This window comes from Strix aluco, chromosome 8, assembly GCF_031877795.1.
Source record: "Strix aluco isolate bStrAlu1 chromosome 8, bStrAlu1.hap1, whole genome shotgun sequence".
In the NCBI taxonomy this organism is placed as follows: domain Eukaryota; kingdom Metazoa; phylum Chordata; class Aves; order Strigiformes; family Strigidae; genus Strix; species Strix aluco.
In genome coordinates this window covers 12598557-12626412 of record NC_133938.1, presented here as the reverse complement: position 1 = coordinate 12626412, position 27856 = coordinate 12598557, and the positions used below count along the sequence as shown (strand labels likewise).

General features: G+C 46.4%; 1 protein-coding gene across 15 annotated transcripts in view; it reads left to right on the top strand.

Annotated features, from left to right (window-relative positions):
* PTPRF (protein tyrosine phosphatase receptor type F) overlaps positions 1-27856 on the top strand; it is a 391093-nt gene that overhangs the window by 287847 nt on the left and 75390 nt on the right. For 8 of the 15 annotated variants that reach the window (XM_074832274.1, XM_074832286.1, XM_074832281.1 and 5 more), the window contains exons 7-9: positions 1392-1409; positions 10053-10163; positions 26780-27049. In XM_074832274.1, coding sequence (XP_074688375.1) covers positions 1392-1409; positions 10053-10163; positions 26780-27049 — 399 coding nt within the window. The remainder of the gene's footprint in view (positions 1-1391; positions 1410-10052; positions 10164-26779; positions 27050-27856) is intronic. The other 7 variants (XM_074832288.1, XM_074832283.1, XM_074832287.1 and 4 more) reach the window with 1 other exon arrangement.

Genomic DNA, 27856 nt, shown 5'->3' with positions numbered 1-27856 from the left:
ATGTAATAACCTTTTAAGAGGCAAGTTAAACATGCTTAAAATATGCCTTCTTTGTATTTACAGAAATTCTTTTCTGTCTTTCTTTCCCATTGGGTGATCATTGTTGTGGATAATGGAATGAGCTGTAAATCTGAGATACACGACACTCTTGTATGCATACTGGTATTTATTAATCAATACACTGAACATGATTTGACACACTGTGTCCTGTTTAACCCTGTTTTTCTGTCTGTTTAAACTCCTCAGTTTTCTTTGGTAAGTGCTTGGTATTCAGATCCTACAAATCTGCATAAAACCAACACATACCATGAACTGCCTACAGATTCGATCTGCATGAATCTCTCCCTTATACTAACAGCCTTCATATGTGCAAAATAAGACCAAGGGGACAAAAGTGGGGATTAGAAGGGTTCCCTGCCAATTTGCCCAGCTGGAGCATCTCCCCTTCAGTCATGCTTTGTTATTGATTGTATGCTGAACTCAAGACACTGACCAGTGGCTCCTCCGCTTACTGAACACATTGACCTCATAAAACAAACCTTTATAGATTGTTGCAACAGGATAACTTAACCTCACTCCCAGAGAAGCCCTCCTTATAAGATACTCTTCATTATAGCATGTAAAATTATCTCCAGTGCCTTATAAAGAGGGTAGGGATTCCCTTCTCCAGCTATCATCCAAATTAGGCAGGAACAACAGAGATCTGGCTAGCGTGCCATTGTTACATTACCAGAAACTACTTCATTTTGAAATATTTCTGTATGTAAAGTTAATTCTGCATGACACCCGCTTCTCTGCCGGAGGGAACCTGATGCAAGGGTTATGTGAATGTGGAGAATGGCTCAAAACTGATTTGCTACGCTCTCTCCTTAGTTTAATTTCTTTAAGCAAGCAGATTTTGTCCCACTGGTCATTCTAACCTCAAAGCAAAATTGCACCTAGCGCCCGCTACCATGCGCTTTCCACCCCTCCTGCCCAGCACACTCACGGTCACACAGCCCCCAGGACACTCCCTCCTTGTTCCGTTTGAGGAATGAAGGGGCACTGCACCATCTTCCCAATGTGTCCTCCATCTCAACTGCTTGAACAGTGGTGTGGGTGAATGCAAGTGGTGAGGCCAGCCAGCAACACCACCTTAGCAGCTTAGTTCAGCCCCCGTTCGTGAGGGTGGTGGCTTTAGATGCTGCACTCCTGGAAGCGATGAGCTTTACTAACCCCCAGACAGTCACTCTGACTTTATTGCACATCAATTTCTTTTTGTTTATTCCTGTCGCGCTAATACAAATTCTAGCTTTAAAAAAACTTTCTGCTCTTTAGTTATAATTTTCTTCCTTTCCTCTTTGTACTAATGCTTCTCTCTAATCTTATTTGCATTCAAATTACCTCACCAGGTGGTACACCGATCAGAGGTAAGAATGCTGAAATGTGCCTCCAGTTGTCAACGTCACTCCATCTCCTGTCTGCCTTGTCCCTTCTCCTCCGGTGTTTCTCATCTCCAGCTTTTACTCTCAGCCCTAACTCTGCCAGCGCTCTCACTCATCTGCACTCTCCCACTAGTGTGTTTATTTTGGTTGGATTTTAGCGTGATTTCTTGTAGACTCATCCATTGCAATTTTGCACTGTTGAAAGGGGGTTATTCAACGGAAAGTTTGCAAACTGGAAAATGGTCCCTGGCCTCTGCCACAGCAGGGTTGACATCTCCTGCAACTTCTACAAGTCTCTGAACTTCCCACGCAGTTTTGGCCTCTGAGGTTTTGTGTCTAGGGAGTTTTAGATGGATTACTTTGTAAGTGTAAGGAGGTAACATTTTCACAAGAGAACAGTCAAATTCTTCGCTGCTGCTGGACATGAAACTCTAACCAGAAGGAGAGAAATTCTGGAAAGTTTGAGCAAATCTGGCTCTGGGAGAAGGAGCACCTTTGTTTGCGTTCCTCATGTTTGCCTTTCAAGTGTGCCTCTAATGTGGCAGCAGAGTGGAGAACCACTGCCCCAGACCCCCCTTTCCAAGCTGGACATGCCGATGTTGCTTTGCAGCACAAAGATTTGTTTTAAACAGATAAATCAGAAGCACGTCTGGCTGCTTTAAGCCTTCATTAATTAAACCCACCCCTGCTTTGACAGCCCAGTGTGCACAGTCCCTGGCTAGTTTTCACAGCCTGTATGCACCAGTAATGACTTTCCAGTTGGAGTGTTGTCTTTTCTAGCCTAAACACTCAAAGCTGTCTCTTTAGATTAACTTTAGCATGTTAATCAGCGTTACATGCTAAGGCCCTTTTGAATTCTCTTGTGATTTTGGTTACCCCTGTTGACTGACCCCTGGATTTCTCGATAGAATGACTACCACCTACAAATCAACATGATCTCGTTAGTTCAGTTTTCCCCCTTCTCCCCTTTCCCCTCCCCCTTTCCCCTGAATCACTGCTGGAAGTTAATAGTCTGACTCTTTGGAACTGGTTCTGTTGCTGGGGGTTAATGTTTTCAGCTCCTGTTAAGTGATTTTAGACTAAATGTGAATTGCCGTTTGATGCATATTTGCATTAAGTTGCCTCTGTAGCAAATCTGGGTCAGGGAGAAAAACTGCAAACCTTATTTTGATATGAATGGGCTTATATATCTGTCATTCCTCCCTTTGGAACGGTGGAGATTGACAGCTGTGATGTTACAAGCTCCTTAAACCATTTCCTCATCTCCTATTTCTACTGCAAATCCTAAAATGAAATGACAGATTGAATGCTAACTAGCCGGCACTCTGAGCTCCCAGCCGTGCACGCCAAGCGTGCAGCCATCCCGGGGCCTCACTGCGCGCTCACTGCGTGCCTGCCCTGTCTGATGACATTAATGACTCAGCACCAGAACCACGTGGATGCTCCATACGTCCTGCTTGGGAACCGAACGCATCTCTGTGGAAAGAACCATCCATCTCATAAAACATAAGTTCCCCGCACCCCCACCCCACTTCCCACCCCCGTTTGAGTCCTGATGAGGTATTTTAAGAATGTTCTTGACATTATTTAAAATATATGTGTCCTGTTTGAATGTCAAAGATGACATTTCTGTGAGAGCAAACAGAAGCCACGTGCTGCTCTCTGTCTTCTCCCAGAGGATTTCTGTCAGCCTAATGCCTTTTATTTAAAACGGAGGTCATTGAATTTCTAAAGATAACGACAGATTAGATGAAAGTGCTTTTGTGATGGTGAGGTTGTGTCCATGTAGAAGTGACTGTTCTGCCATGTTCTATACCCAGCTGCACTCTTGTTCCTCATTAAGGTAAGTTTGATGCTTTGGAATCCACATTAATTTGGTCTGAAAGGAAGGGTGAACTAATGACTCTTAATGAACCCTTTTGGTAATAATATTTGGGGGGAAGGGGTGGTTTTGGCTTGTTTTAAGTGCTGCTGTGACTGTGTTGCTAGGAGTTGTGTGTCTGGAGTACTTGGGAGGTTTAAGCATTACCTTTGTGCCAGAGCAGCAGAGAACCCACTCACAGGGAGCAGCATGGGGTTAGTGAGAGGATGACCTGAGAAATTCTATCATGCACCCCTCCAAACAGGAGATTTTTCTCTCTAAACACCTTGTTTGACCTTGCCCTCACATATTTGATCCTTTCTGTCCAAGACATCTCTGGCTTCCCTGAAATGGGAGGAGCTCCCATCTATAATTCAGAATCTCCATTTGTAGCTTCACTCTTTACCCCTCCAGGGCTGCCCCAGATAGTAATTTAATCTTGAAATCCCTATTTGTTCATCAGAAAGGCATGGAGCTGGCAGATGCCCATCAGATTAGGCAATAGCTAGCTTCTTAAGGTGACCCACAGATAGCATCAGCAAATCCATGTTTAAGCAAGTTCTGCCCCATTCTTATTTTCAAAGTAGAATATAAGATGTTAGTTTCCAGCATTTCTCTGGAATTGGACTCACTCAACCTTTTATGAAACCTGGCTGCATTTTCCTGCCCCGGGCTGCAAGGGAGAGCAGAGCGCAGTTGTGTTTCTGGTGGGTGCTGGACTGAACAGGCATTAGATCGGATTCACATGAGGAGGTAAAGAAATATCACTGTCTCAGGCATTATCACTCTCCAGTCAGATTTATTTGTTACTTTTCTGTCACCACAGGAAATATCTGAGGTTCCTATACATAAGAGTATTTCTTCCCTGCAGATGTCAGCGTAGCAGAGGTCTGTCTGAATTAACTTTAGATCAGCTCACTTGGGTGTCAGAAGCTGCCTGTCTGGGAAGCCAGGTAAACACCCGCACCGACTTCTGTATAGCTGCAGCTAAACCTTTTCCAGTCCCGAGTGAACTGATTTAAATATAACTCCAGTATTTCGACACTATCCTGCGAGCTGGAGCATAAAGCTATCCAAAGAGATTAGAGGAAGCTAAAAGAATTTTGTTGTCTCTTCTTGAGCATGTGTTTGTACATTTGATTGCACTTTGTATGTGATAGGATTTTTTTCCTGTTTCTTGAGCTTTTCCAGTCACAAAATAAAAGCGAAAGGAAAACGATTTCAAAATGAGAAGATGTGCTTGCAGGAGCAGACAGTGTCAAGGGGAGGTTGGGTGGGGTAGTGCCTGGAAATGTTTGTAATAACATGTTTCTTACTGTCGGGATTCAGACTGACTCATGTCCCTTTAGAAGCATATAAGCATTACTGTGCATTTGACAGTGCTGTAGTTTTGCTTCTGATGCAGAGTTCCCCGAGATTTCCTGTGCCTGCTGGTGAGAAATCAAGAGCATCCTGAAACTCCACTGTCCAAGAGGAGACCTCATGTTGCCAAGCACATTAGGTCTCCTCTGCTCCCTCTCTGCCCGAGTCCAACTCGGTGGCAGCAGTTGGGTGCTATCAGCAGCTCTCCTGGTGCACAGGAGAGTGATTTCTCAGCTGCACTGCCATCCAGAATAGGCCCCTTGTGTGCCAATCACCAGCCTCTCAGGCATAATGACCATAATGAACACTAACAGTGCAAATATATTTGTAGTTACCTTGTTTTGCAGTGCTGATGGCTGGTGGAGACTAGGTGCAATCCTCTGTAACAGCTGGAAGATGCTGCTGTTATAAATTACAAAAAATAGTAAATGTGGGACATGCTTATTTTTATTATTAGTGACTCTTGCATGGTTTTGGTGTATTTCAGTTTTTCACATCTCCCACAGCAGGTGTTGGTCATCTTGGGCAGCAGCCAGGGTGTTTGTAGCAGAGGGGGATTGGGACCCATACCTAAGCACTGGCTGAAGGGGTGACTAAGAATACTGCTTCAGGAAAAGTCTGGTGGTGTTTCTGTGGAAGAAGCTGGTAGGAGGCAGGAGGAAAGAGAAGGGAGGGCTTTGGGTAGCCATGTGCTCTAGGGTGCAGGGTGGGCAAAATTTACCCCTTCCCTGAGAGGAAGGGCCCTGGTCAGGTATCTGGGTTCATTAATACTTGCCTTACCAGTCCTTTCCTTAGATGAGTGCTGTAACCACAGCTTGGTTCGTCTGACTCTTGGGTACTTATGTCTGATTTTATAATCAGGGCAAAAGGCCAGTGCCCCCACTCTGAGCCGGGGGTCTGAGGCTGTGAATGCCCTGCTAGAGAAATGAAGCAGCTCCCACTGCTGGGGATGGAGCTCCGACCTGAAGAGATAAGGAAGAGTGTCGCCCCAAGAGCTGCTGTGTTAGCTCCATGCGGTGCTCTCTGGGAGAGGAGAGCACAAGCACCTGATGAGCTACAGAGCAGGATTTCAGAGAGATCAATTTGTATGGCAGCTCAGAGCTTTTACATTTGGTTTGTCACCTAGAGGAGAGAGTGACAAGCCCTCCATGGCACAACAGTAGCCAGCGCTGCCAAGAAGCGGCCCTTATCAGGATCTGCCTTCCCCATGCTCTTTCAGTGCAGTGCACTTTTTAAATGCTTCTTTTAACCACTGTCACTGCAACTAATGATTCTGCCTGAGCACAAGTATATTTGAATAGATAAGTATCTTGGAGAGCTGCTAACGGGGCTGCTGTTTGTCTCCAAGTTTAAAGAGCAAAAGAAAAAGCTGGGAGAGGAGGGAAGGGACTGGCAAGGAGCACAAAGTAAAGAACCTATAAGGGATGCCTGTCAGTCAGCAGGGCCAGCTCCTGCTCTCAGCCCCAGAAAGCTCTGCCTTGTCACCATTCTCCCTGGCACTGGAGAGCAGCCAATGGTTTTTCTCAGGAGCTGTCAGCTCCCTGATAAGCTGAGATGTGTTATCGGGAACAGATCTGAGCTGCAAGCGAGATCAACATGACATTGCAACATGGTGAGGAATGGCTGCCCCTCTTGCGCTGGAGCCCCGCTGTTGTTCAGGATGCTTAGGAGGCAGCGGAGGTCGAGGGTGCTCAGCAGAGAGGCTTTGCTCTGATGCACACCTACCTCTGCAGAGCCCCACATGCTCCCAAACAAGCTGTTTGCTGCTCCTCTCTGTACACATGTGCATGTCCTGGTGGTAGATGGTCCTCGTGCATCTACTGAAGCCAAGCTGTCTGATTGCACATCAGGACTCAGCCATGCAAACAAGACCAGACACCAGACACGGGAGCACTGGAAGAGACCGTATGAGAAGTTTGCAGTAACATCCTGTGTGAACAAGACCTTACTCAGCAACTTGTGCAGCATAAATCCCAAAGTAATGAATAAAAGTAAATCAGCCTTCCTAGCCCTAGTTTGCAGAGACGCAGATTATAAGATGAGATGTTAACAGGGCTAGGAATAGAAATCAGGTCCTTTGCACTTCTCAAAGCAAAGAATTCACTGCACTTTTGAGGGTCTTCGGATACAGCTTCCATGAACTTCAGGGAAAGGGGCTGCTCAGGACTGTTCTTCCTTTCCTGTAGCTCCTTGTGTTCTGTCCAGACTAGACTTGAACCCTCCAAGAGATGAAGCTATTGCCTTTCTTTGGGATGACTGAACTAGGGCCCGGAGCATTTTACACTTAGGGAGTTTTTCCCAAGGCTCGAGTGCATTTCTGTCTCCAGCTTTCTGATCCCAGCAATGGTCTGAGCTTCTTAACTTTCTTCATAAATCTCTGTACTCTGAGATACCCTGCACATTCCTGTATCCATCACTTAGTTGTAGGCTGTCCTTCAAGAAAACCCCTATAATCCCACTGACTGCCATCAGTTTACCCTGATCCTTCCACTTCCTGCTAGCTGTCAGCTATACTGCGGGATCTGTATGTTTGTCTAATGATGATTTATTGCAGTAACTATTTTCTTTCTGGTTCAGTTGAGAGGTTTGCATTAACTTCCTTCTGCTTTCTGGGTTCTCTCCTTGCTTCTGACGCACCACAGTTTGAACAGTTGTGCCAACCCAGACAAACCCAGAATCCCTTGCCCAGTGTCCCTGAGCAGTTTGTAGACAGTTGCTGACACATGTTACATGTTTATAGTATGATTCTAGAAATTGGTCCGCGTTGGCTGCAGAACTGACAGGCAGTAACAGCAAGTAATCTGAAACTCCCTTCTGCCTTCATTTTCTTCATCCTTTTATGTTTTCCTCTTCTCTCTCCAGCAATGATGTTGAGATACCTAGAGGTAAAAAATAGTTTGACTAACCAACATTTAAGAGGCATGGTGAGCACAAGTATAAAGGGTATAAATACCGGGGATATGTATTAAATGTCTAAAGGGGGCATATAAAAAGATATGTGTTCATGGCAGAATTATCTAGGGATCTTCATTTTTTCCAGGCAGACACCACTGCCTGTCACCTGAAGCTGACTCTGCTTTCAGCCCAGCCAGCTGATGAGGGCTACAGGCTAAATCAGAGATAGGGTCTTCCTCGGGGTGATGACATCCACTCTCTTTTGTTTGTGGGTTGTTTTTTTTGAGTTTGGGTATGTTTTGCAGCAAACAGCTTTTCCCGGCCAAGCTTGATGCAAGCACTCTGAATGAACTCAGCAGCACATGTGTGCCCACAGAGTAATGAGCAGAAATTAAGAAGGAGATAATAAATAGTGAGTTTTAGGAAAATCTTCCTGACAGAAAGCATAACCAGGTTGTGGCATCAATTCCTTGAGAAAGTGGTGAAAGACCTATCACTTGGCACATTTAAAATGGGATTGGACAGAACACAAGTACATTTACAACAGGGAGCAATACTGCCCTGGCCCCCAGGGATGAACAAGATAACCTAATCGGTCTTTTCCATTTCTAGATTCTCTGATTCTCTGTATCTTGTCAATGCTGGGAAGCTTCGTCCTGCACCACTGCCTGTCATGCTGCTGTCTGCTTGAAGATGTTTTTCCCAGATAGTATGTAGAAATTCAGCGTTCTCCCTGAATTAAGCAACAGTGCTCTGTAGGTTTTGGCCTGTGGGTGTCCAGAGAGTGCCATGGCTAGGGAAAGCTGGCAGGTCCTTTTGTTAGTAGATGGAAAGACTTCTGCAAACGAGCTTTCTCTGTCTAGCTGGAGCCTCATTTCCAGCACTAATGCAACAATAGGGAGGGCTCTGTACATCATTTTTATTATATGGCAGAACCCAGGGAAGTTCATTTTTCCCCATGACATATAGACTTATGCTACAGTCTCGATTTATCCTTCTAAATAATGTAGGTGGCAGTGGTTGATTCACATTAGTTTTTCTTCTGTTCTGATGATATGAAAAACTGAGTTTGACCTCTGCAGCTTGAACCAGCAAGAAGGGAGAAGGCAATTTCGCCAGCTATTCTCAGTGCCGCTCTCAGTGGTCGTTTTGAACCATGGCAAGCAGAAATGAGTTCAAATCCTTACAAGCAAAGGGGTTAATGTTTTCTTTTAGTTCAGTATATGGTTTGTGAGCAGAGTTCCCTTCTTACAGGCAGTCCTAACCAGCAGAATCTGAGTACTTGGAGGCACTTTAAAAATTATTCCCACATTGCCTGGGGGAAGCAGGCTGAGCACCAGCCGCTTCAGTGTCTGGCCAACGGCCCTTCGCTCCTGCAGTGCCAGCTTGCTGTCATATGCATCCTGCTTCTTTCTTTCTCTGCATCTCCATCTTTTAGTCTGCATATGGGGTCCAGCTGGGAGAGTTTAGATGTGACCAGTTCTGCAGTCATCTGTGCTAGGCAAGAAGTTGGACCAGCCTCCCAGGCCAAGTGGTGCTGGACACCAGTGGAATAGGCTGAGCAGATGAGAGAAAACCACCCTAGATCAGCACTCACTTCCACATCATGAGTACTCCACAGGTTCCCCACATAAATTGCTACTCTCTGTGCTCTGACAATTACTGCAATTACTTAAATTTGCCCCTCATGCATCTGACACTTTGGGGATGGGATCAGATCGTGTCCTGATGAACCTGCAGTCTGGGCTAAGCAACTGTTCCTGACCCAAAGCTGGGGGAGCAGGCACTGCTGGGACAAAGGGAGGGTGGCTTTCATGCAGGCGCCATGCAGCAAAATGGGTGTATTGCACTGGTGTGTATCTTTGATGTCTCAGATGAGTTTCTGATCTTTCTGTATTGCGTATAATGAAATTCGAAAGAACAAGGAGATCATTGACATGGAGAAAGCTGGTGAAAGGCAAAGTGTTTTCTCAAAAGGGAATGTCTACTGGAAGGAGGGGTGGTGAGGTGGGAGAGATGGGACTCTGCCAGTTTCTGCAGGAAGGTCGCAATTTGTTGAGCATTTGCTAGGCTTTGTGTGCATCAGATAAGAAACAAACAGCTACAGTTAGTGTGCTTTGTGCTTGGCTGTTTTGATTAAAGGCTTATTAAAGGTCCTTTTATTAGACAGGAGTCCCATACGAAGCTGTAATTAATATGTGTGTATGTGTATGTGTTTTTCCTTTATTGAAGCAATGAATATAAGTGGCGGGGCAGTTGGAAATGCATCAGTAGCTGGTTCCCTGCACATTAAAAAAAATAACAATAAACAATTTCACAAGCTTCTAACAGCAGACTGGGTACCTTTTGGCTGCATGCTGGTACCCTGTGGGTCCAGGGAATGTCACAATATATTTATCCAGGAAGATACTTTAAATGTGTGGGGCATGGCCTTCCTTTTCTGAGGCTGCCTGTTCAATTACCCCATTTGCCATAACCTGAGTTGTCTGTGTCATTTTGTTTGTGTACAGGAGCTCTGCAAATAGAGAACAGCGAGGAGTCAGACCAAGGCAAATACGAATGTGTTGCAACCAACAGCGCAGGAACCCGCTACTCTGCCCCAGCTAACCTTTATGTTCGAGGTAAGACCAGCTTCCACCCACGGAGATCACTCTCCTCCTGCCCAAAAGGCTCCATGGTTTTCAGCGAAGGAATATGTTCCCTGTCTTAGTGCCTTGATCACACTTTGCAGATTGTGTGATGTGGCCTTTTGCTCAAAAAACAGCAGGTTAAGTTCAAGGATATCTTTGATCCACGTTGAGTTTGACTCACATTTCTGGAAATCTGTTTTTGCTGTTTATGTGGTGTTATGTAAAATGTTGAAATATGGGCAGAATTGGAATTCCTTTCTCCCTTGAACTCCTTAACTTTGTGTCATGGTTATTTTAATTGGGATTAAAGAGTGCTTAATCTTCTTAGTATAAACTAACCTTCGGTGTAATAGTGTAAAACTGGTTATGCTCTGATGAGCCAGAGGTGCTCAGCTATAGGTGAGCCAATATTTAGGCATCTGCTTTGGAATGTGTGTCTTTAAAAACTGAACAGCTTTTTGGAGTTGTCCTAATCCATCTTACATGCATCGATGATTGAGCCTCTGGGTACTAATGGCTCACACTGGGAACCTGCTGGAAATTAGCCACAATTCATGTAAAGTGATTTTTCTAATGGTTATGCTATGTTGCCCATTTAAAACTGTTTTCAACATATCAGAATAGCTAGGTTTTGCATTAAGACAGTCTCCTGCCAGTTTTCTTTCTCAACATTAAAGGTGTTTGAGTTAGGTTGGAGAGAAGCAAGGGCTAAATTCCCTGTATGCTTTCTGTTAATTTCAGCAAGAAATAAATGTGTTGCCTCATATGGAACTCTGTATAACCAGAGCCACTGGTCAGGAGCCCCTGGGAAATGTAGTTATGGATTTTCCCAAGAAGAGAAAGAAGATTCTTGTGCTGGTGGAACCCACTGTTGTTAGGGAGTTAGAACGAGATTTTATTTCCACGTAGTGAATCGACTGTCTAGTAATAAAATCTCATCTTCATTTCTTCCTTCCTCTGTTTTGAAGAAAGAAAACACAATCTTAAAGCTGTACATGCATTGGTTAGTGTGGAAAGGGGGCATAAGAATGATTAAGTCTTCACATGCTGTGTGTTTGCTTCTAGGGGTGGCTTCTGTCATTGTTTTCTTTGCTTATTCTGGGGGACTACTGTTTTATTTTGCAGCGTAATTTGGATTATAAGAGTCTTTGGAAGACTGAAGTATCCAGTTAAGGATATTCAGAAGATGAAGCTGTATCTATGCAGTGGAATCACCCATTTCACTCTCACAATATACTTACGGATGATTTTAAACTCCCCGTGTTCTTGCAAGTTTGCTTTTCAGGCAAGCTGTACTAAAACACATTCCAGATTGTCACTTTGCACTCTGAGGGGAAGGATCCTAGTTACCATGTTGGCTGTTGCTGCATAGGTTTGCGTGGATACCCAGCTGTTTTGCTGCAGCATTTGGGATGCTTTTGCTTCCTGTGACATGCTCAGACTCTCAATGTTCTGTTTTCTATAGCGATGTGGCTGAAAAAAGGCACAGAAGCTTCAAGAGGTAGAAAAACCTCCTCTTAACAACTTTCCGATTTCTTACTAATGAACACTTGATTTAGCAAGTGAATCCTGTAGGACTGAGGAGTGTACTGAATTTTACACTTGACTTGCTGCTCAGCAAGGTTCATCTGTCCTGTTTGGGCTAGGAATGCGCCGTGGATGGTCTGCACATGTGAGAGGATCCTGACATTCACCGAAGAAAGCGTGTTCTTAGACATATGCTTTGCTGTTAACTGTAATTTTCTCACACATAAATTTTTGGAACAAGCCTTTTTATTGCACATAATCTTTACAACGTCAGTCTCCAACCTGTGTGATCCTGATAAAGCCCTGCTGTATATTTAAGACAGGATACCCCATAAATTATTATCAGATTAAATTCACTGTGCGTACTAGGTCCTAGATGGTATTTGTGCTTACAGTTTCTGAGAGCAAATGTTCTACAAAAAAAAAATCATGTTACTGTATTAATGACATCAGAAAGGTAGTCAAACCACAACAATATTTTATTTCTTTAACAAGCAAGGAGAAAAATGAAAATATCTTGCTTTCTTAGGTCTAGGATGCAGAATAAAAGAACCCCTGTTCTTTCTTCTTGTGATAGACCTACAGTGTTGTCATTAGATGGATCGGTGACTTCCAGTAGGGTCTTCAGAAAGTGTCTGCATCTTTACTAGAGAAGACATTAATTAATGCTAAATTACAGAGGAAATTAAGTGTGTCAGCTGCACCACCACTGCATGGCGGTTTCATAATGGTTGACCTCATTGCGGGGAATACCCAAGAAGTTGGCCACTTTCTCGGAAAGCATGACTGAGTACTGAGCAGTGGTACTAATTTCCACCGTGTGTAGTTTTCAGGACTACTTGTACCTTCTCTCATTTACAGCTTATTGTTTTTTTAATAGTTCAAATGTTTGTTTGTCTCTTGACTCTTGGGGTTTATGTTTTTGATCATGTCCTCCCCTTTCCTAGCCTCCCAGGTAATCCGTTGTGAGTGTGCTGTGTTAGAAAGCACGGGCTCATTAGCATCTTTATCATATTTTTCGTGCTAACAAAGGAATATACTGGGTGCTGAGAAGGAGTATCCAGGCACTGCTCAGGGCTTCCTATATCAATGAAAGAACAGGAGGAGGAAGGAGCAGGCTGCACCAGTGTCTTGTCTCTCTGAATCCTTTAGAGCCAGCACTTCTGCACAGATGGACTTCATTAAAAGTTAAAACATTTCCACACCAGGGATTTGTAAAGGAAAATGGATGCATTTTCCTTGAAGCTATTATTTTCATCTTACTAAGTGTGCTGGAAAGCAACCCTCATAAGCCTTCTGCTTCTGGACTGACAGGTCTATCTGTCTCCTACTGCAGAGCCGGGATGGGGATGAGGGACCAGTGCTGGGAGCTGACTGCCTCCCACTGCTGCTCTTCAGCCCTCCATGCACAGAGGGTTGCAGAAAACATCCAGACCATCAGAGGAGCAAGAACAGAGTGAAGGCAAGAGTGGGGAGCATGCCAGAGCAAGGTGGCTATCTGGGGTGTGGCAGGGACTTCAAAGGGGTCACAGTGGCATATGCCTATCCTGCCCTTTCAGCACAAGCATGCTTGTCAGTGCTGATCTGGATGTTATCGTTACCATCATGAGGGAACACTCATCCATTTGTGGTCCTTGGTTACATGTGCTGCAGTACATCGTAACAATGATTAGATTTTGGACTTGATGGTGCTGCAGGGAGAAGGAAAGGGAGTAGAAACGTATGGAAAATGTGATTCCTCTAATCCAGAGAGCTTACTGTCTAATTTAGCAGCAAAAATCCGAGAAGTTCATTCAAGACATACAAGAAATTGATTTAAGTGGAAGGCAGATTGGACCTAGTGTGGAAAAAAAAAAAAAGGTGTCATTTCATCATGCTCACTGGGAGTATGGTATAATTGCACTGATTCACCTACGCTATTGGTTTTCTGTGAACACATTTCACTCTTCATTTGTCTACATCTGCACAGAGAGGAGCATTTTCAGCCAGAAGTCTTGTCGTATGAAATGCCTGTGAAGGTGGTGGCCTGTGTGGTGCTCCCCTCAGTAGAGGCACTGTTATTTGACTCTTTCCCTGTATGAAGGGTTTTTTTCTGCCTTTCTCTTTCTCTACACATGGTATTATTTTTTTCCTACTTCAATGAAACAGATGAGCAGGAAGACAGTGTATAAGAATATCCTTATTAATACACTGTGGAGTTCACTAAGTGTGTTCCCTAGTTCTGATTACAGCAGTAAGCAATGCAGATTCCATTAGAACAGTACTTACTGGAGCATTGGCTGCATACTTCCCATCAAATGAGAAATCTCCTGCCCAGTTCTCACTTCTTAAATGCTGCTCTTCAGGCCTTCAAGGCATGGTCCAGTGGGGCAAGTGCAGTGAGTTCACTGGCCCAAAATGCTACACATACTGTAGAGAAGTAGCTGCACAGCTGCTTTTCTAAAAAGACCATTTAGAACTGAATTGTCTCCTCTGTCCCCAAATCACAAACTAGTAAATCAGACTGCAGTAAATAGAAATGGTATTACTGCAAAAATCTGTGCTTTCTTGGTGTGCTTTTTGAAAGGCCAGGCTAGCATTTCATTTGGCAGCAGGGAAACTTGCTTGGAGTCTGAAGTTTTATTTGCCAAGAAACCATCACCCAAAAGGAGATTCAGATTGTGACTCTGTCCCTAGCAGCAGTTCTGGCCTCCGCAGGGTTTTACACCTGGGGACTTAGCGGTAGCTTAGGCTCAGACACAGGGCGAGCTCACCGAAATGGCTACTTGCAGCTATATGATGCTTACTGCAGTGGGAACCTTGTGTAAATAATAATAATTCTGAATGACTGACATGGGCCTGGAGCAACAAGACTTGAAGCCTTTAAAAAGGACATTTCTGCTTATGAAATATTCAAACAGCTAAAATAGCAACAGCAGTCAAAGCTCGAGGCTATTGCCAGGAGAAGAGTAAAAGCTGAGGACAGTGGTCACACAGTCAGCGACCAAAACTGGAGATGTCTGAAAAATGGCTAGATGATGGGGAATACTTTTGCTTACAACCCAGCTATATGCACACTTCTGGCAATGCGCTCCGTTAAACCTGCCTCTCGTCGGGGCTGATGGGGATGACATTACCTGACCAGAGAGGGGCACTGCCGGTGCTTGAGAGCCTGGCAGTGATCACAGACAAGCAGAGACTGTGGAGAGACTTGTGAAGATGATGCCTGGATGACAGGAAACATGAAGGGGCGGTTGAATCAGGCTGGATGACCCAGACCGCTGCTTCGGACAGATGTCTGCCCTGGATCATCAGAAGAAGCCAAACCAGGCTGCAATAGAGGCCACAGAGTAACTACCCCTCAGCAGTTGGCACATGGCTGAGGAGGGCTGCGCGTCTGAAGGGCCGTGATCTCCCTGTGTACGCTCTGTGCAGTCCTGACCTCAAGATAATGCTGCAGTAGAGCAGTGCAAGAGAGCAGTGACCTTTTGATGAAGAAAGTGCACTCCTTTTTATGGGATTTCAGTATTTTTAACTTCTTTTCCTCTGCCCCCGGGTGCTGCTCCATGCTGAAGGTACTGCTGTAGCAAAAGTCAGAGCAGCTGTAGTTTGGGCAGATGCACCGTGGCTGGTTGTAAGCAGGCTCGGAGTGAAGGCAGCCAGCGGCACGGCCAGAGCTGCACAACGCTCAGCACCAGCAGACGTTTGCTGCTCAGTCAGCACAGCGACTCGTGCTGCTGCGGCTGTGTACCCTCATACTGGAGCTGGCTGGCTTTGAGACGGAAAGGCACATAGAGGCTTCTGCCAAGTTTTCTCTTCCCCACATACTACTATGAATATTTTTGCCATGTCTTCTCCTGGGGTGAAGTATGTTCACAGTCAGTGTTTCTCTGAGCATTTTGCTATGCTGTTAATGATTATAATGATCACGGTTTAATAAATAATAGTTATTTGTCCTTCTGCTAGCACATTTCATCTAAAGATTTAAATGTGCTTCATAGAACTCAACTAAATAAGCTTAACAGTTTTATTCCTTACAAAGTCCTTTGACAGTTAGAAGTGCAATGCGAGGCTTGAGTCTGATTATTTGTAAAATGACCTTTATGGAAAATAGAAGGAGAGTGGTTGGTGGCTCAGTGCATGATAATGCAACACAGAAATGGACTTGGAGACCTATTTCCCCCTCCTCCCCACATGACCTGCATAGACATCTGTGAAACAATTAGGCCTGCGTATCTGCCGACTAAATGTCTGTTCCCTCCCCTTCCGTATCCACTTGCACAAAGGGCTAGGAAATCCATCTCTGGTGCTCTGAGATTTTCTGCTCTTAATTGAATTCATGCATGCATGTGTGTGCACTATGAATGGGAGAGGATGGTTGGGCTCCCTGAGCATCCTGTCTGTCTCTCTAGGATGGAATATACTCATCACTGTGGCATGAGAACATTGTTCATTGCATATAATGGGAGGTTGTCTTATTCTCATGTAATCTGGCGTAAAAAAGACAATCTGTCCTTTTGTTCCTCTATACCTCTAAAAGCTGTAAAGGATAAAATTTGATTTATGTGGAGTCCTTGAGACACAAGATGTGCTTTTGGAGATAAGCAGGAACAGGTTCATCCCTCTCTGGGTTTTTGTTAACCCTTCTGTCTTTTGGATTCCAAAGTGTCTGGGTTTGTCTTTATATTAATAATGCCTTGCATAGCACCAGAGGGTTTTCAGCACAGGACAGATACTGGCAGTTCCCAGCAGAATTGCAGAGCCAGTTGGGATAATGAACTTTCTTGTTGCTTTCAGGAAAGTATTAGCTTCCCATTCTGAAAAGCTTTAGAAATGTGTTCCTTTGTTTGAGCTAGTGATCTAAACTCTCAGACCTGTGCGTTCATATCCTGGCCGCAGCCCCCTGCCTTGTTTCAGGAAGCTAATGCCCGAGAATACACAAAAGCAGAGCCTCCCATAAGCCCAAATTCATTCTTTCTGCAACAAGCTGCTGTGGTTAGAGTATTGCTGCTGCTGCATAAGACAAGGATGTCTGTGGCAGGGTAAAAGCCAAATTCGGTCGGCATGGGAATTTCTGCCTACAAAGCCACTGGAGCCTTCTGACAGTTAGGACTGGCAGACGTGTCTCTGATATGGCCTCGCTCTTTGCTTCTTTGCTGTTTCAACTCAGATCTCAAAAAGAGCCCTGTTTTTACCTTCTAGAGTTTGCTATCCTCTGCTGGCATTTCTGCTGTGACTTGACTTGCTTTGTCCTGCACATAGACTGACATGTTCAAGTTAGCTGCCAGGCAGCTCAGGTTTGTGGGAACACAGTAGCATGCTTAGTGAGCCATGGTATTCTACACAGGGGATGCTCTGGGTAACCCCAGCCTTAAATCCCTACATGGCCAGGGCAGATGTTATTTACTGTCACTGCTTAGAGTCATTGTTTTGTTAAAAACAGAAAAACTGTTGGTAAAACATCCTTTTTAGCTTAGGAGTGACATGGATAGAGAACTGGAGATAAGGGAGCATGTGAATGGGATATGTAAGGAGATGAAACTTTCAATTTACCATTTATCAGGTTTATCTCAGATAAAGCAGCAGCTGTTTAAGCATTAACTAAAGGGAAGGGAGAGAGAACTTTCTGCCCAGGTGTTCCTTACAGCTGTTCCAAAATAGCCTGCTACTGGTTTTTATTCCCCGTAAGCCACTAATATAATAAGAGATTAAGAGATAATCCAGCAATTAGTGACAAATAACAGGCCCCAAACTTGTTCCTGTTTGACAGACCAGAAAGTAATCTGTTTGAATTAGCGTGTTTCACATGTGTTTCCTCACCTTTCCAACTCTAATCTGAAGTGTCAACACGTGAGGAAAACCACTGCTGGAGCCTACCCTGTCCATGCACACTGATGCAGCGTGTTCCCTGCCAGGCTCCCCAAAACAGAGCTCATGGCCGTTCCCCAGCTGCAGCAGCACCCCTCACTTTGCCCCCAGGCAGGCCAAGTGGCACCACAGCAAGTCCCCTTGATATGGCTGAGGTCTGTCAGGCCTTCCCAAGGGCAGGGAGAGGCTCTCCAGCTGTTGCGCTTCTGCAGCAGGGACGGGTGTTCCCATAACTGTTTCAGCATCATCCCCCAGTTTTAGACCCTTCACACCAGCCTCTTGCTGTTCAGTTGCACAGTCCCAAGAGGCGCAGCAAGTTGGTCCAAGCTTGCAGCACTTGGAGTTTGCGTTGTCCTGTGGCAGTGTTAGTGCTGCTTTCCAGAAATGCAGCTGTTCACGGTTACACCTGGTTTGCTAGAAGCAGTGTCCTTCCTGGGCAAGGGCAGGAAACAAATCCTTCCTGTTGGGAAGAGCTGAGCAGAAAGCAGAAGCCCCTGGCTGTCTGCTGAGGCCATGCAGATGTGATACGCTCCATTAGATTAGGAAATAAAGTGGTGGCTTGGGAGCAGCAATAAAGAGGTTCCCTCCCATAACAGGGTCTCACAGGATTAAATGAGCCTTATGTTAATGTTTCGTAGACCAAGAGGTAAATTGCATGTCTGAAGCAGGCCAGAGGAAACCTGGAACTTAAGATAGGACTGTTTGTTTTGAGGATGTCTGGGTGGGGGTCCTCACTGGATGTGGCCCTCGGTTATGGGGTAGTTAAGCTCCAGGTTGGCTGGTTCTGGCCCCCTGGTATCAGTTCAATTGAAGAAACATAATCAACTGTTTTGCTGTTCTCCTGCAAGCTCCATTACACTTCGTAGGCCACTGTTGTAGCTGTTATTGGCAGTTTGTTGCCTGGTCTGTACCATGTCAGTGCTGGTTAAAATTGTGTCCTCTAATCACTGGAAATGGCTGACTGTACTGTTGCACTGTATAATGCCACATGCTGTTCTCTAATTTGCAGTGTTTCTGCTGGAAAGCAAATTCCTCCCCCCACCTTCTCCTTCCCTATCAAAAATGTGACTCATAAGCAGTCTTTAACTATCAAATCCACTTCTGTATTCTCTCAGCGAGGGTTCGATTACAGCTGATATGCCACAGATCTGTAGCTGGAGTGAGGTCACTCCTGCTAGAGAAATAAGATCTCCTTTGTCTATAAGGAAAATGCAACTAACCTTCTACTGTCTCTCCCGCAGGAACAAAAACTGGGACCTGCTCAATTCTCTCTGGGTGTTTTTGTCCTTCTGATTTCTTGTCCACCTCTCACTCGCAGCACAGTGTACCAATAAGGCTCTCCCGAAACTGAGCCCAGCTGAGACTGCGCATGTCTGTCACTTGCCTAATACCTCTCTGCTGCATTTAGCTCTTTGTTTGGAGAGGGGAACGGCTCTTCATGATAGAAGATTTTCCATCTTTTGGAGCATTTCTTTCATACTTGATAAAATACGGATCCACGTATACGCTCTTCCCAGTGTGTGGTCAATGGGTTTAAAGTGCCTTTACCATCATCTTTATAGCTGGAGCGGGTGTGTGAGAGCACGTCAGTTTGTGTGATGGCTGGAGTCCCTTGCTCTGTGCGTGTGCGTGAGTGTTTTGCACATGTAAACGTGTCTGTGCTTCCAGCATCTGGCCCAGCGCTGCTGCCCCCGAAGCACCCTCCATGTGAGTATGTGAGAGACGTGCAGTCCCCTCCGCCCTGCCTCGAGGAGCGGTGAGCAGGTCAGGGAGGCGGAGGGGCCAGCCCTGCTCCAGGCCAGAGTGGTGTGGGTGTGGTGCACTCTTGTCCATGACGTGGAGTGTTGTGTGTGCACGGTGGGAAGTTGTGGCTGACCTCTGTAGTCTTGTCTTGTCGTTTCAGTGGTGTGCGGACAGATGAAGCTTGGCCTGTTTTTACTCTCTGTGTTTTTCCTTGTCTTTTTTTATTCCCTCCTCATCTTCATCGCACTCTGCCATCAAACAAAACAAACTTTCATCTCTCAGATCAGCGAGAAGGTTGGTCCTTTTCACTTCTTATCCATCTACAGTACACCACGTCAGATGGGACTTTTCCAGTAGGGAGAGGAGAGCCATCCCCAAAAGCGGGGGGGGGCCTACAGACTCTGGCTCCCTTCCAGGCACGGCCACAGTGTGCCTGATGAAATCTGCTTACTGTTTGCTGTGACTCTGGTGATGGCATTGATATTTTGCTTGCATGCCTTTGTTGCTTGAGATTTAAAATGCACAGAATATATTTTGCATGCAAATACCAGCCAGGGCGGTTTTGTTCAAAGGTAGGATGGGAAGAAGAGCATGCTGCTGTATGTGGGGTCCTTCTCTAACCCATTACTTGTGCTATAGGTGCCAGTGCCTCTAAACTGCTGCTGCGTTCTGGCCGGAGATCAAGAGCGGTCTTCGGAAGCAGAGATCACAATGATCTCCAGTCCCCTCACAAGCTGCTAGGGAGAGCGGGTTCCTCAATTTTTCCTGTAGCTTTACAAGTTTTAACTTTCTCTAGAGGCGAAAAGCTTACTTTTGATCTCAGCTGGAGAACGCAGCATGCTGCCCTCCCTTGCCACAGGGCAGCAGGGGCAGGTGGCTGGGAGATGCAAGGGCCTCGTGCTGAGGCAGCTTCCCTACTCCTCTGCAGTCCCCAGTTCTCTATGGTCAGACAAAGGCCCTTTGCATGAGCAGGTCTGCCTCTCCTTTATTCCCTGGGGCTGGGGCTTTCTCTTGCTGGCAGGAAGGCAGGGAGCTCTGGCAGTGGCCCCGGCCTTGCCTAGGATGGCTCAGAGAGGCCCATGGTGATGTGCACAGGAGCTGGTAGCCACTCAGAAGAACCTGATGCTTTGCTCTGCACTGTCCTGCTGCCCTCAGAGAGCCAGAGGTGAATAAAGGACAGTAGTGAAAGGCGACTCCAGCTTTTAAATTAAATATAGCTCAAGACCTAGTTTGAGGCACTCATGATTTCATGCTGAGGAAAGCTGGTGTTTTTGGCAGAAGTCCTGAGCTAGTTTCCAGAGATGACTCCTGCGGGTCCGTCCCTCCACACGGCACTGGAGGAGAGGGATGCTTGCAGCGGCTCTTCAGCCCGGCACTGCTCCCGGGTGACACAGGGAAGAGACCCTGGCTCCTTTCACACGTGCCATCAGGCAGCTGCGTGAGTTGATCTTATAATCATCATTGGAACAAGTTTTAACAAGTTGTCATAGCAGTTGTTCCAGTACACTGACTTCGCTCCCATTCTCTCCCTGGAACGTGCTCTCATTTAGATTGTACTGAGGCACAGGGCCCTTGTTGTTTACCCTCTAAAAATAGATTTCGTAGAGGATAAAATTACCTGAACCCAAGACAATGATGAAAAATGAGAAAAAGGAAGAAAAAAGAAGAAATTAAAGCCAAGGCCTAAAGCCTTGCAGATTTCAGTGAATTTGGAGCACCGCTGTGATGGCTCAGGCACCTTTGGAGAATAAACCTTTGACAGGGCACTTAAACGTTTTAGCCACATGGTTTAGCTGAGGGGAGGCAGCCGAGAATGGTTATAAGCCAGCAGGAGTGGATAATTTCTCATTCTTTATGTCGACCCCTCCTTCCCACCCCACCAAAAATACCCACGTACACAAATATTTAATGTGAAGCCAGAAATTAGTTTCTAAATATTCCATTGGGATTTGCCGTGCTTATAATTTGTTTGGCACTGATAATTACATCTTACATTTTTCCAGCTTTACTTAAAACTGTGTACTGCTCACCCATGCATTTAATTATTGCTCTGTGACTGCTACAAGGTTATTTATTAACGAGTTATTTTATCTTGATACAGTGGATCCTTTCTCTTATTCCCCTCCTTAATGTTGTGTTATTTTCATCAGAGAAATTTCAGAGAGTGAATGCAAATTGCATAGCTCCACAATCTTGCTCTCCCTTACTTTGCTATTAGTATGTCAGTATGCTGAATGCTGATGTGTCTCCAGTGCTGCACCACTGTAATGATATATCCTCTTTTATACGTGGTTGTCAGCGCAAATAATTAGACCTAAAAGTTATAGCTGAAATATAATCCAAAAATGGCAAGGCCCTGTTTTGGAAATTGTCTATAAAATGTCAGCACTCAAGGATGCATTGGGAGCATAAATAGTACAGCATTGTTTGAGCACAAGATTAGACTGTAAATGCATTTTTTCTGGTTCCAATTTTTCCTCTCCTGCTGTTGATTCTGTCAATAGATTGTGAGACTCCAGCAACTGCCTTTCCATTTGAAGTCCTTCCTTAAAATGATAGCACTAGGGAGAGATGAAAAGTGTCTACAGATGAGTAAACCATGCAGACCGATGATCATGTTTGAGGATATCTCCTAAATTCACTCCTTCCCGACTGAGGAGGTGGTTCCTGAGGAATGCGGGAGTTTTGGGCAGGGTAGCAGTGTGGCGAGGGCAAGAGCCCACTCTGTGCACCAAGAATCCTCCAGCTTGCCTGGCTGGAGTAAGGTAGTCTCACCTTCTCAAAGATGTGCCACTGCATCACTCTCTACTACTCATCCCAGTTGGGAGGTTAGAACGCAGCCCTCTGAACTTGCATTTGTTGTGCTGAGGGCCAGGGAGGAGCAGCACAGCGCAGGCAGTGCTGCTCCTCCTTCAGAGCGAACGGGGCGTCAGACTGCTGTTCCTTCGTGCAGAGGAAGAGCAAAGGGGAGAGGGTGTCAGGACAGTGATGCAGGACCAGAGCATCTGGGATTGCCTCAGAGAGGAGCGGAGAAGCGTGCAGAGCACAGGCTCCATCGCCATGTGGCAGCACCCAGTGAGCCTGCGATGGGGGTGCCAGGAAGGGGGAGGATGAAGCCCAGAGTTAGACAGATGCCAGGTAGGCATGGTGGGAATGAAACCCAGAAGCAAGAGCAGGCAAGTAGAGGTCCCTGCATCTCTGCAAGCTAGAGTGAGGGGTGTTAGCATTGTCGTTTGCTCAGCTGTACTGTGGCCAAGACAGCCAGCAGGGAGAAGCAATTTGGTTTCCCCTTCCCTAGCAGCACTGCGCAGTTTTGGAAGCACGAGCAGTCCTCCTGGCACTGTTGTGTTTCCAGCAGAGCCTTGCTGTATGCCAGCAGTGTCTCAGCACACAAGAGAGGGGCTAAGAGCACCAGCCTGTGAGCCCTGAGCACTCATGCCCAGAGCTCAGAATCTACAACTCTTGCAGACAGCAGCAGGGAAGGGGGGTCCCTGGTTCTCCGAGGAGGTAACATCACTTTCAGAAGGAACCTGAGATGTTAGGAAACAGCCACTCCCGTGGTGACAGGAGATGGGCAATCGATTCATGCTCTTTGCTCTCAAGTCAAGGAATATGCATGTTAATGCATGCTGAATTATTAACATTTCTCAGTCTTAACCTTTGTGGCTGTTGTGTTGCCTGCTCCCCTCCTTCCTTGCCACGGTCCCTGCAGGGAGTGGGGAACCAGTCTCACACTGTCCTTTCTCCCTGTCCTGTGGGATCCAGGGCACAGGCTCAGGTTGCGCTGCACTGCTCACCACTCTGGGGTTTCACTTCACTTCCCAGGGAACGCTCTCTACGGGGAGGCGTGCTGAATAGTGGGGCAGCACAGAGCCCTTACAATGCTTATTCTTGGGATGAATGACAATGAATCTCATTTTTGACAGTCTGCTGGTTTAACTAAACCTCTGAATTATACTATTGTCCATTGAAATCATTTTAATATTCACAGCAATTTTCCCTGTGCTGTTCTTGCAAAACCTCCAAACCACCTTCTCTGATCTTTATCCAAAAAGAAGATTAAAAAAAAAATACTGCAAATTCTTGTCAAGAAAATTGTAATAAAAAGGGAAATTTCATCGCTGCGATAAATGAAGAACAACAAAATTTTCTGCAGCACTTAAGGTAACATCATGGGCTGTGCTAGCCCATGTGATTTGACTTGTAAATTGGACAGAAATTCTAAGAATGAGGAGTTATACTGATTTAAATTATTACCAGACTCTTATGCTAGAAAAGCAAGCGACTTAAATCGCTGGCTTGAGCCTGAGGAATGTGTTGATGGTGCTCTGCAAGCTGCTATGAGAGCTCTGCCAGCTCTCACTAATGCTAACTGACAGCATCTCCCCTTCTCCCTCCGTACTGACTGGGACAAGAAGCTGCCAATTATCCCCCAAGAGGATGGGAGGCTGATGGAGCCTGTCCCTTCCGTTGCACTCACTCCTGCCAGAGCACTGTCCAGGCAAGATCTCTCACCGAAGGCATTGCCCTGACCCCCCTCCCGCCTCCCATGTTGAGAGCTGACCCCTACGCATGGCATCCACTTTTAGCAGCTGCAGTGCCTTGGGCACCGCTGCTCTCTGGTGCGGAGCAATGAGCCCATCTTAGCAGCTCTGCTGGTGTGCTAACAAGGGGAGGCCGACTCAGCCCTTCCGGGTTGCAAAAATACACCGCAGAGGCCTGTTTAACTGCTCACCTGTTGCCATGCTTGAGACCTGAGGCCCCCCACAGCTTCCCAACATTCCGCAGGCTGCGGTGTGCAGGAGGCATGGCCCATGTCAAGGTTGGCAGTGCTGCAGCCTGCCCACCCTCTTGTATGGTTTGATCTGCAGGGGAGTTTTCCTTGCCATTCATCCTTTCTCTAGGCACCTGTATGCACCAACTACCTCTGCTGCTCCCCTGTGGGTAGGACAGGGGGGAGGCACTTCCAAAGAGGCTCAGCCCTTCCCTTCACTCTGTGAAGTGCTGCTGAGAGTCCCCAGCCCTTTGAAGTGCATCTCCCCTGTGCTGTCCACAGGGGAGCAAGGAGCGGTTGGTTCCTGGCTTCCCCAGGGAGAGATGACTGCAGCGCCCACAGGCACTGCCTCTGCAGGACACATCAAGGGGAACACGGCACTGATGGGGCTCAGCATGGCCTCAGGAGCACCCTGAAAGCGGTGCTTGGCACAGGGACACAGTGTGGGGTGCAGGGGAGTCTGCAGCGTGCTGTGCTGCCTCTGGTCTCACAGGGCTGGGAGTCAAAATCTGTTTGTGCATGCTGGGCACTGACCTTGCTGCATGGCCTCTTGTCCTCCAGTCTCTTGTCTTCCCATGTCCCTGTGTGCAAGTTCCTGTGCACTTTCCCTCTCCCTGTCCTGTCCTTGCACTGCTTTCTTTCTGACTCTGTAGTGGCCTCTGGTGCCTGCCAGTCTGTTTGCCTGGTGCATGTGCGTGAGTGCTCTGCACACCTATGGCTTTATCCTCAAAGTTTGCTCTTTTTTATTTTAATACAATCTGGGTGGGTGGGTTTGGTCCTTGGATGGGGACAGAATCGAACAGCTACCTGGAAAAATTCAACGCCATGTTCATTGGAAAACAAAACCTGACTCTTAACGAATGGTGCTGGGATGCTTTGGTTGGAAATACACGCCATCATGTTGAACCATTGCCATGTCCATCAGGTTAACTCCGTATTCTCATGACTGTGTAGCACTTGAGTACACTTTCAGTTCTGTCTCGTTTGGGGAGCTCTGCCCCGTCAGTCAGGTAACGCCTCACTGGCAATCGCTCATGTAGCTATTGATCTGAGATTTAATAATTGATTAAAAGAAACAACCAGCAAGACTTTGGATTTAGACATTAAAAAACAAAAAACAAAACAAAAAAAAATAAAGCAAGTTATCCTTCCCTTGGCTGGTAAGGAGCTAATGAGCCCTGTTTTGTCACCGAGACGATGTGTAGTACACACACGATGTTGACAGTATTGTCTAATTTATCACGAAGTCTTAGCTCTGTTGTACATGCTAGCGTGGGGGCTTCTGTGTTCAGTCTATTTCTGCAAGCCTGTTGGTTTGGGGATGAATCATCAAAGAGAGCACTAGTGAAATTTGATTTGGGGAGAGTCAGCTTGGCAAGCAGAGCTGACACCTCTGCGGCTTGTCGGGCTGTCAGCAGCTTTACCGTCTGCGGAGACGCCGTGGTGGCAGGAGCCAGGCCAGCAGAACCGTGTCCCCCCGGAACCCCAGTGCCTGTGGGGCCGGTCATGCCTGCGGCATGTTGTGAGCTGGCACCGCTCAGGCTCCTGCCCGATTTCCACCTGCCCCCAGCGCTGCAGCTGTTTGCTGCTCCGCCAGCCCGATGCACTGATGGAGGAGCGTCATTGGCAGGGAGAGCCAGTCAGTCGTGAACCCAGCTGATGTTCTGGGGCTGCCTTTCTGGTGGAGGAGGCTAGAGGAGGGCAAGGCTGCTGGGCAAGACACGTTCAAGCAGTTTCCCTTTTTAACTACAGACTAAAATGAGCTTGCCCAGAGGAGACAAAGATTTACCGAGCACAGTTGTTTCTCTACCCTTGCTTAAATAGGCCCATAACACTAACCCTGAAGAAGGGGCCTCATTTCTCAGTGTCATTTTCCTGACGTGAATGCATATGGCAGGCAGCTTTAGAGCTTTATTGTAGCTGAGAGTTGCTTACAAATAAGTCTTGAATGAAATACCCAGCAAGGGATTGATATGAAGAGAAGCTGTGCAATGAAATAAGGAGGAATACATCTCCCGAAGTGCTGCCACAAAGGTGGGGAGGGTTCTGCCAGCCCAGCTCTCTTCTGTCAAAAGGGATATGATCTCACATCTGTCAGGATTAGTTCTCTCCTGCCCAGCAAGGTGATCTGTTCAGGCCCTGACAATGTCATATAGCTCTGGTGACTATTTTTTCTGAGCCAAGGTAGAACCTGAGTTACATTTTGAAAGGAATTATATTTTATTTAGCAGCACACGTGTGCTAATTCAGAAAGAAACCCTTCTGCTGCTCCTGCCCAAACCCTGGGAGGTTTAGGGGATGGGTTGCTTTACTCTAGAGCTAATAAATTGAGCAGGTAATTCCGTTTTGCAGAGCTTCAGTGGGCCCTGCACAGAGAGAGTGTGTGACTGGCATTTGTGCATGCTCTCTAATTAGAGGGATGTAATTTAAATGGAGGAATGTTTCATGTTAGTAATATGATTTCAAAAGGCTATGTTTGGAGGGAATGGATTGAGCCATCCCTTAATGAGTTCTTCTAATAAGATGCCAGTGGCTAAGGAAGGAGAGCAAAGTGTGTGCAATTTGGCAAAGCAGTGAACAGCTTTTGCACTTCATTTTATCTGTCCCAAGGGATAGACAGGCAAAAACGTTGAACCCCCCTCACATATCCCCGCAATGCAACTGAGTGCTCTCTGCTGGTTCTGTGACCCTACTAGCTGTCTCCTCCTTGTTTCAGTGCGGCGTGTTGCTCCTCGATTCTCTATCCCTCCGAGCAACCATGAGGTGATGCCTGGGGGGAGTGTGAACCTCACGTGCGTGGCAGTAGGTGCTCCAATGCCCTACGTGAAGTGGATGGCCGGTGTGGAGGAACTGACCAAAGAGGATGAGATGCCCGTCGGTAGGAACGTCCTGGAGCTGAATAACATCGTGCAGTCTGCCAACTACACCTGTGTGGCCATCTCCTCCCTCGGCATGATCGAAGCCACAGCCCAGATCACTGTCAAAGGTAAGGAATTATTATTCCTTGTGGTGCTCCTGCTTGGGTTTCAATGGTGTGGCTTTTTGTCAAAGTGTTTTTGGGTGCAGCCAACTGACTGCAGTCTCCTGTGACTTTTCCACCTTGCAAGGGAGGTTCCCAAACCCGCAACTTTGTTTTTTCCTGCTCAGAGTATAGTATTTGCTTTGGAGGTCATTTCCTCTCTCCCTGCACGTGGCATGGTGGGAGACAGGCTTGTGTCAGTTCTGTCCCTGTTATGCCATGAGGGAACCTCACTCAGTCTGTGCTCATCCCAGCAATTTCTACTTGTTCCATGCATCAGCAGGATCAGCTCAGCACAGCAGCAGGCCACGGGCTGTGCTGGGGCAGGGGGCTCTGGATATCTGCAGTCAGAGAACTGTTTGCACAGAGATGTTCTCTTGCAGTAAGGGCAGGACAAGAAGGTTAATCTCAGCAATGTGAAGCTCTGTGGGCCTCAGTAGAATGAACATCCTCCTCCTTGCAGGGAGGAGCTATACACATTTATTTTAAAATTGCTGCATATTCCTGTTTCTTTTTTCCCTTACTGCTCTGCCTCTTCCCCTTTCTTTTGTTCCTGTCCTTAAGGCATGTTTCCTGCTGCCGTTTCACAGGTAGCTTTGCCCCAGAGAGGACGGACTGCTGGGTACAGTGCACCCAGACAGCTCCCTAATGGGAGGCTGAAGTATGTGTCCTGCCTTTCCCATCTGGGGCCAAGTAGGTCCACACTATCCCTTTCCTCCTCTCATTGCAGTTGATTTGTAGCTCAGATTTCCACAGATATGTCATCTTTTGAGT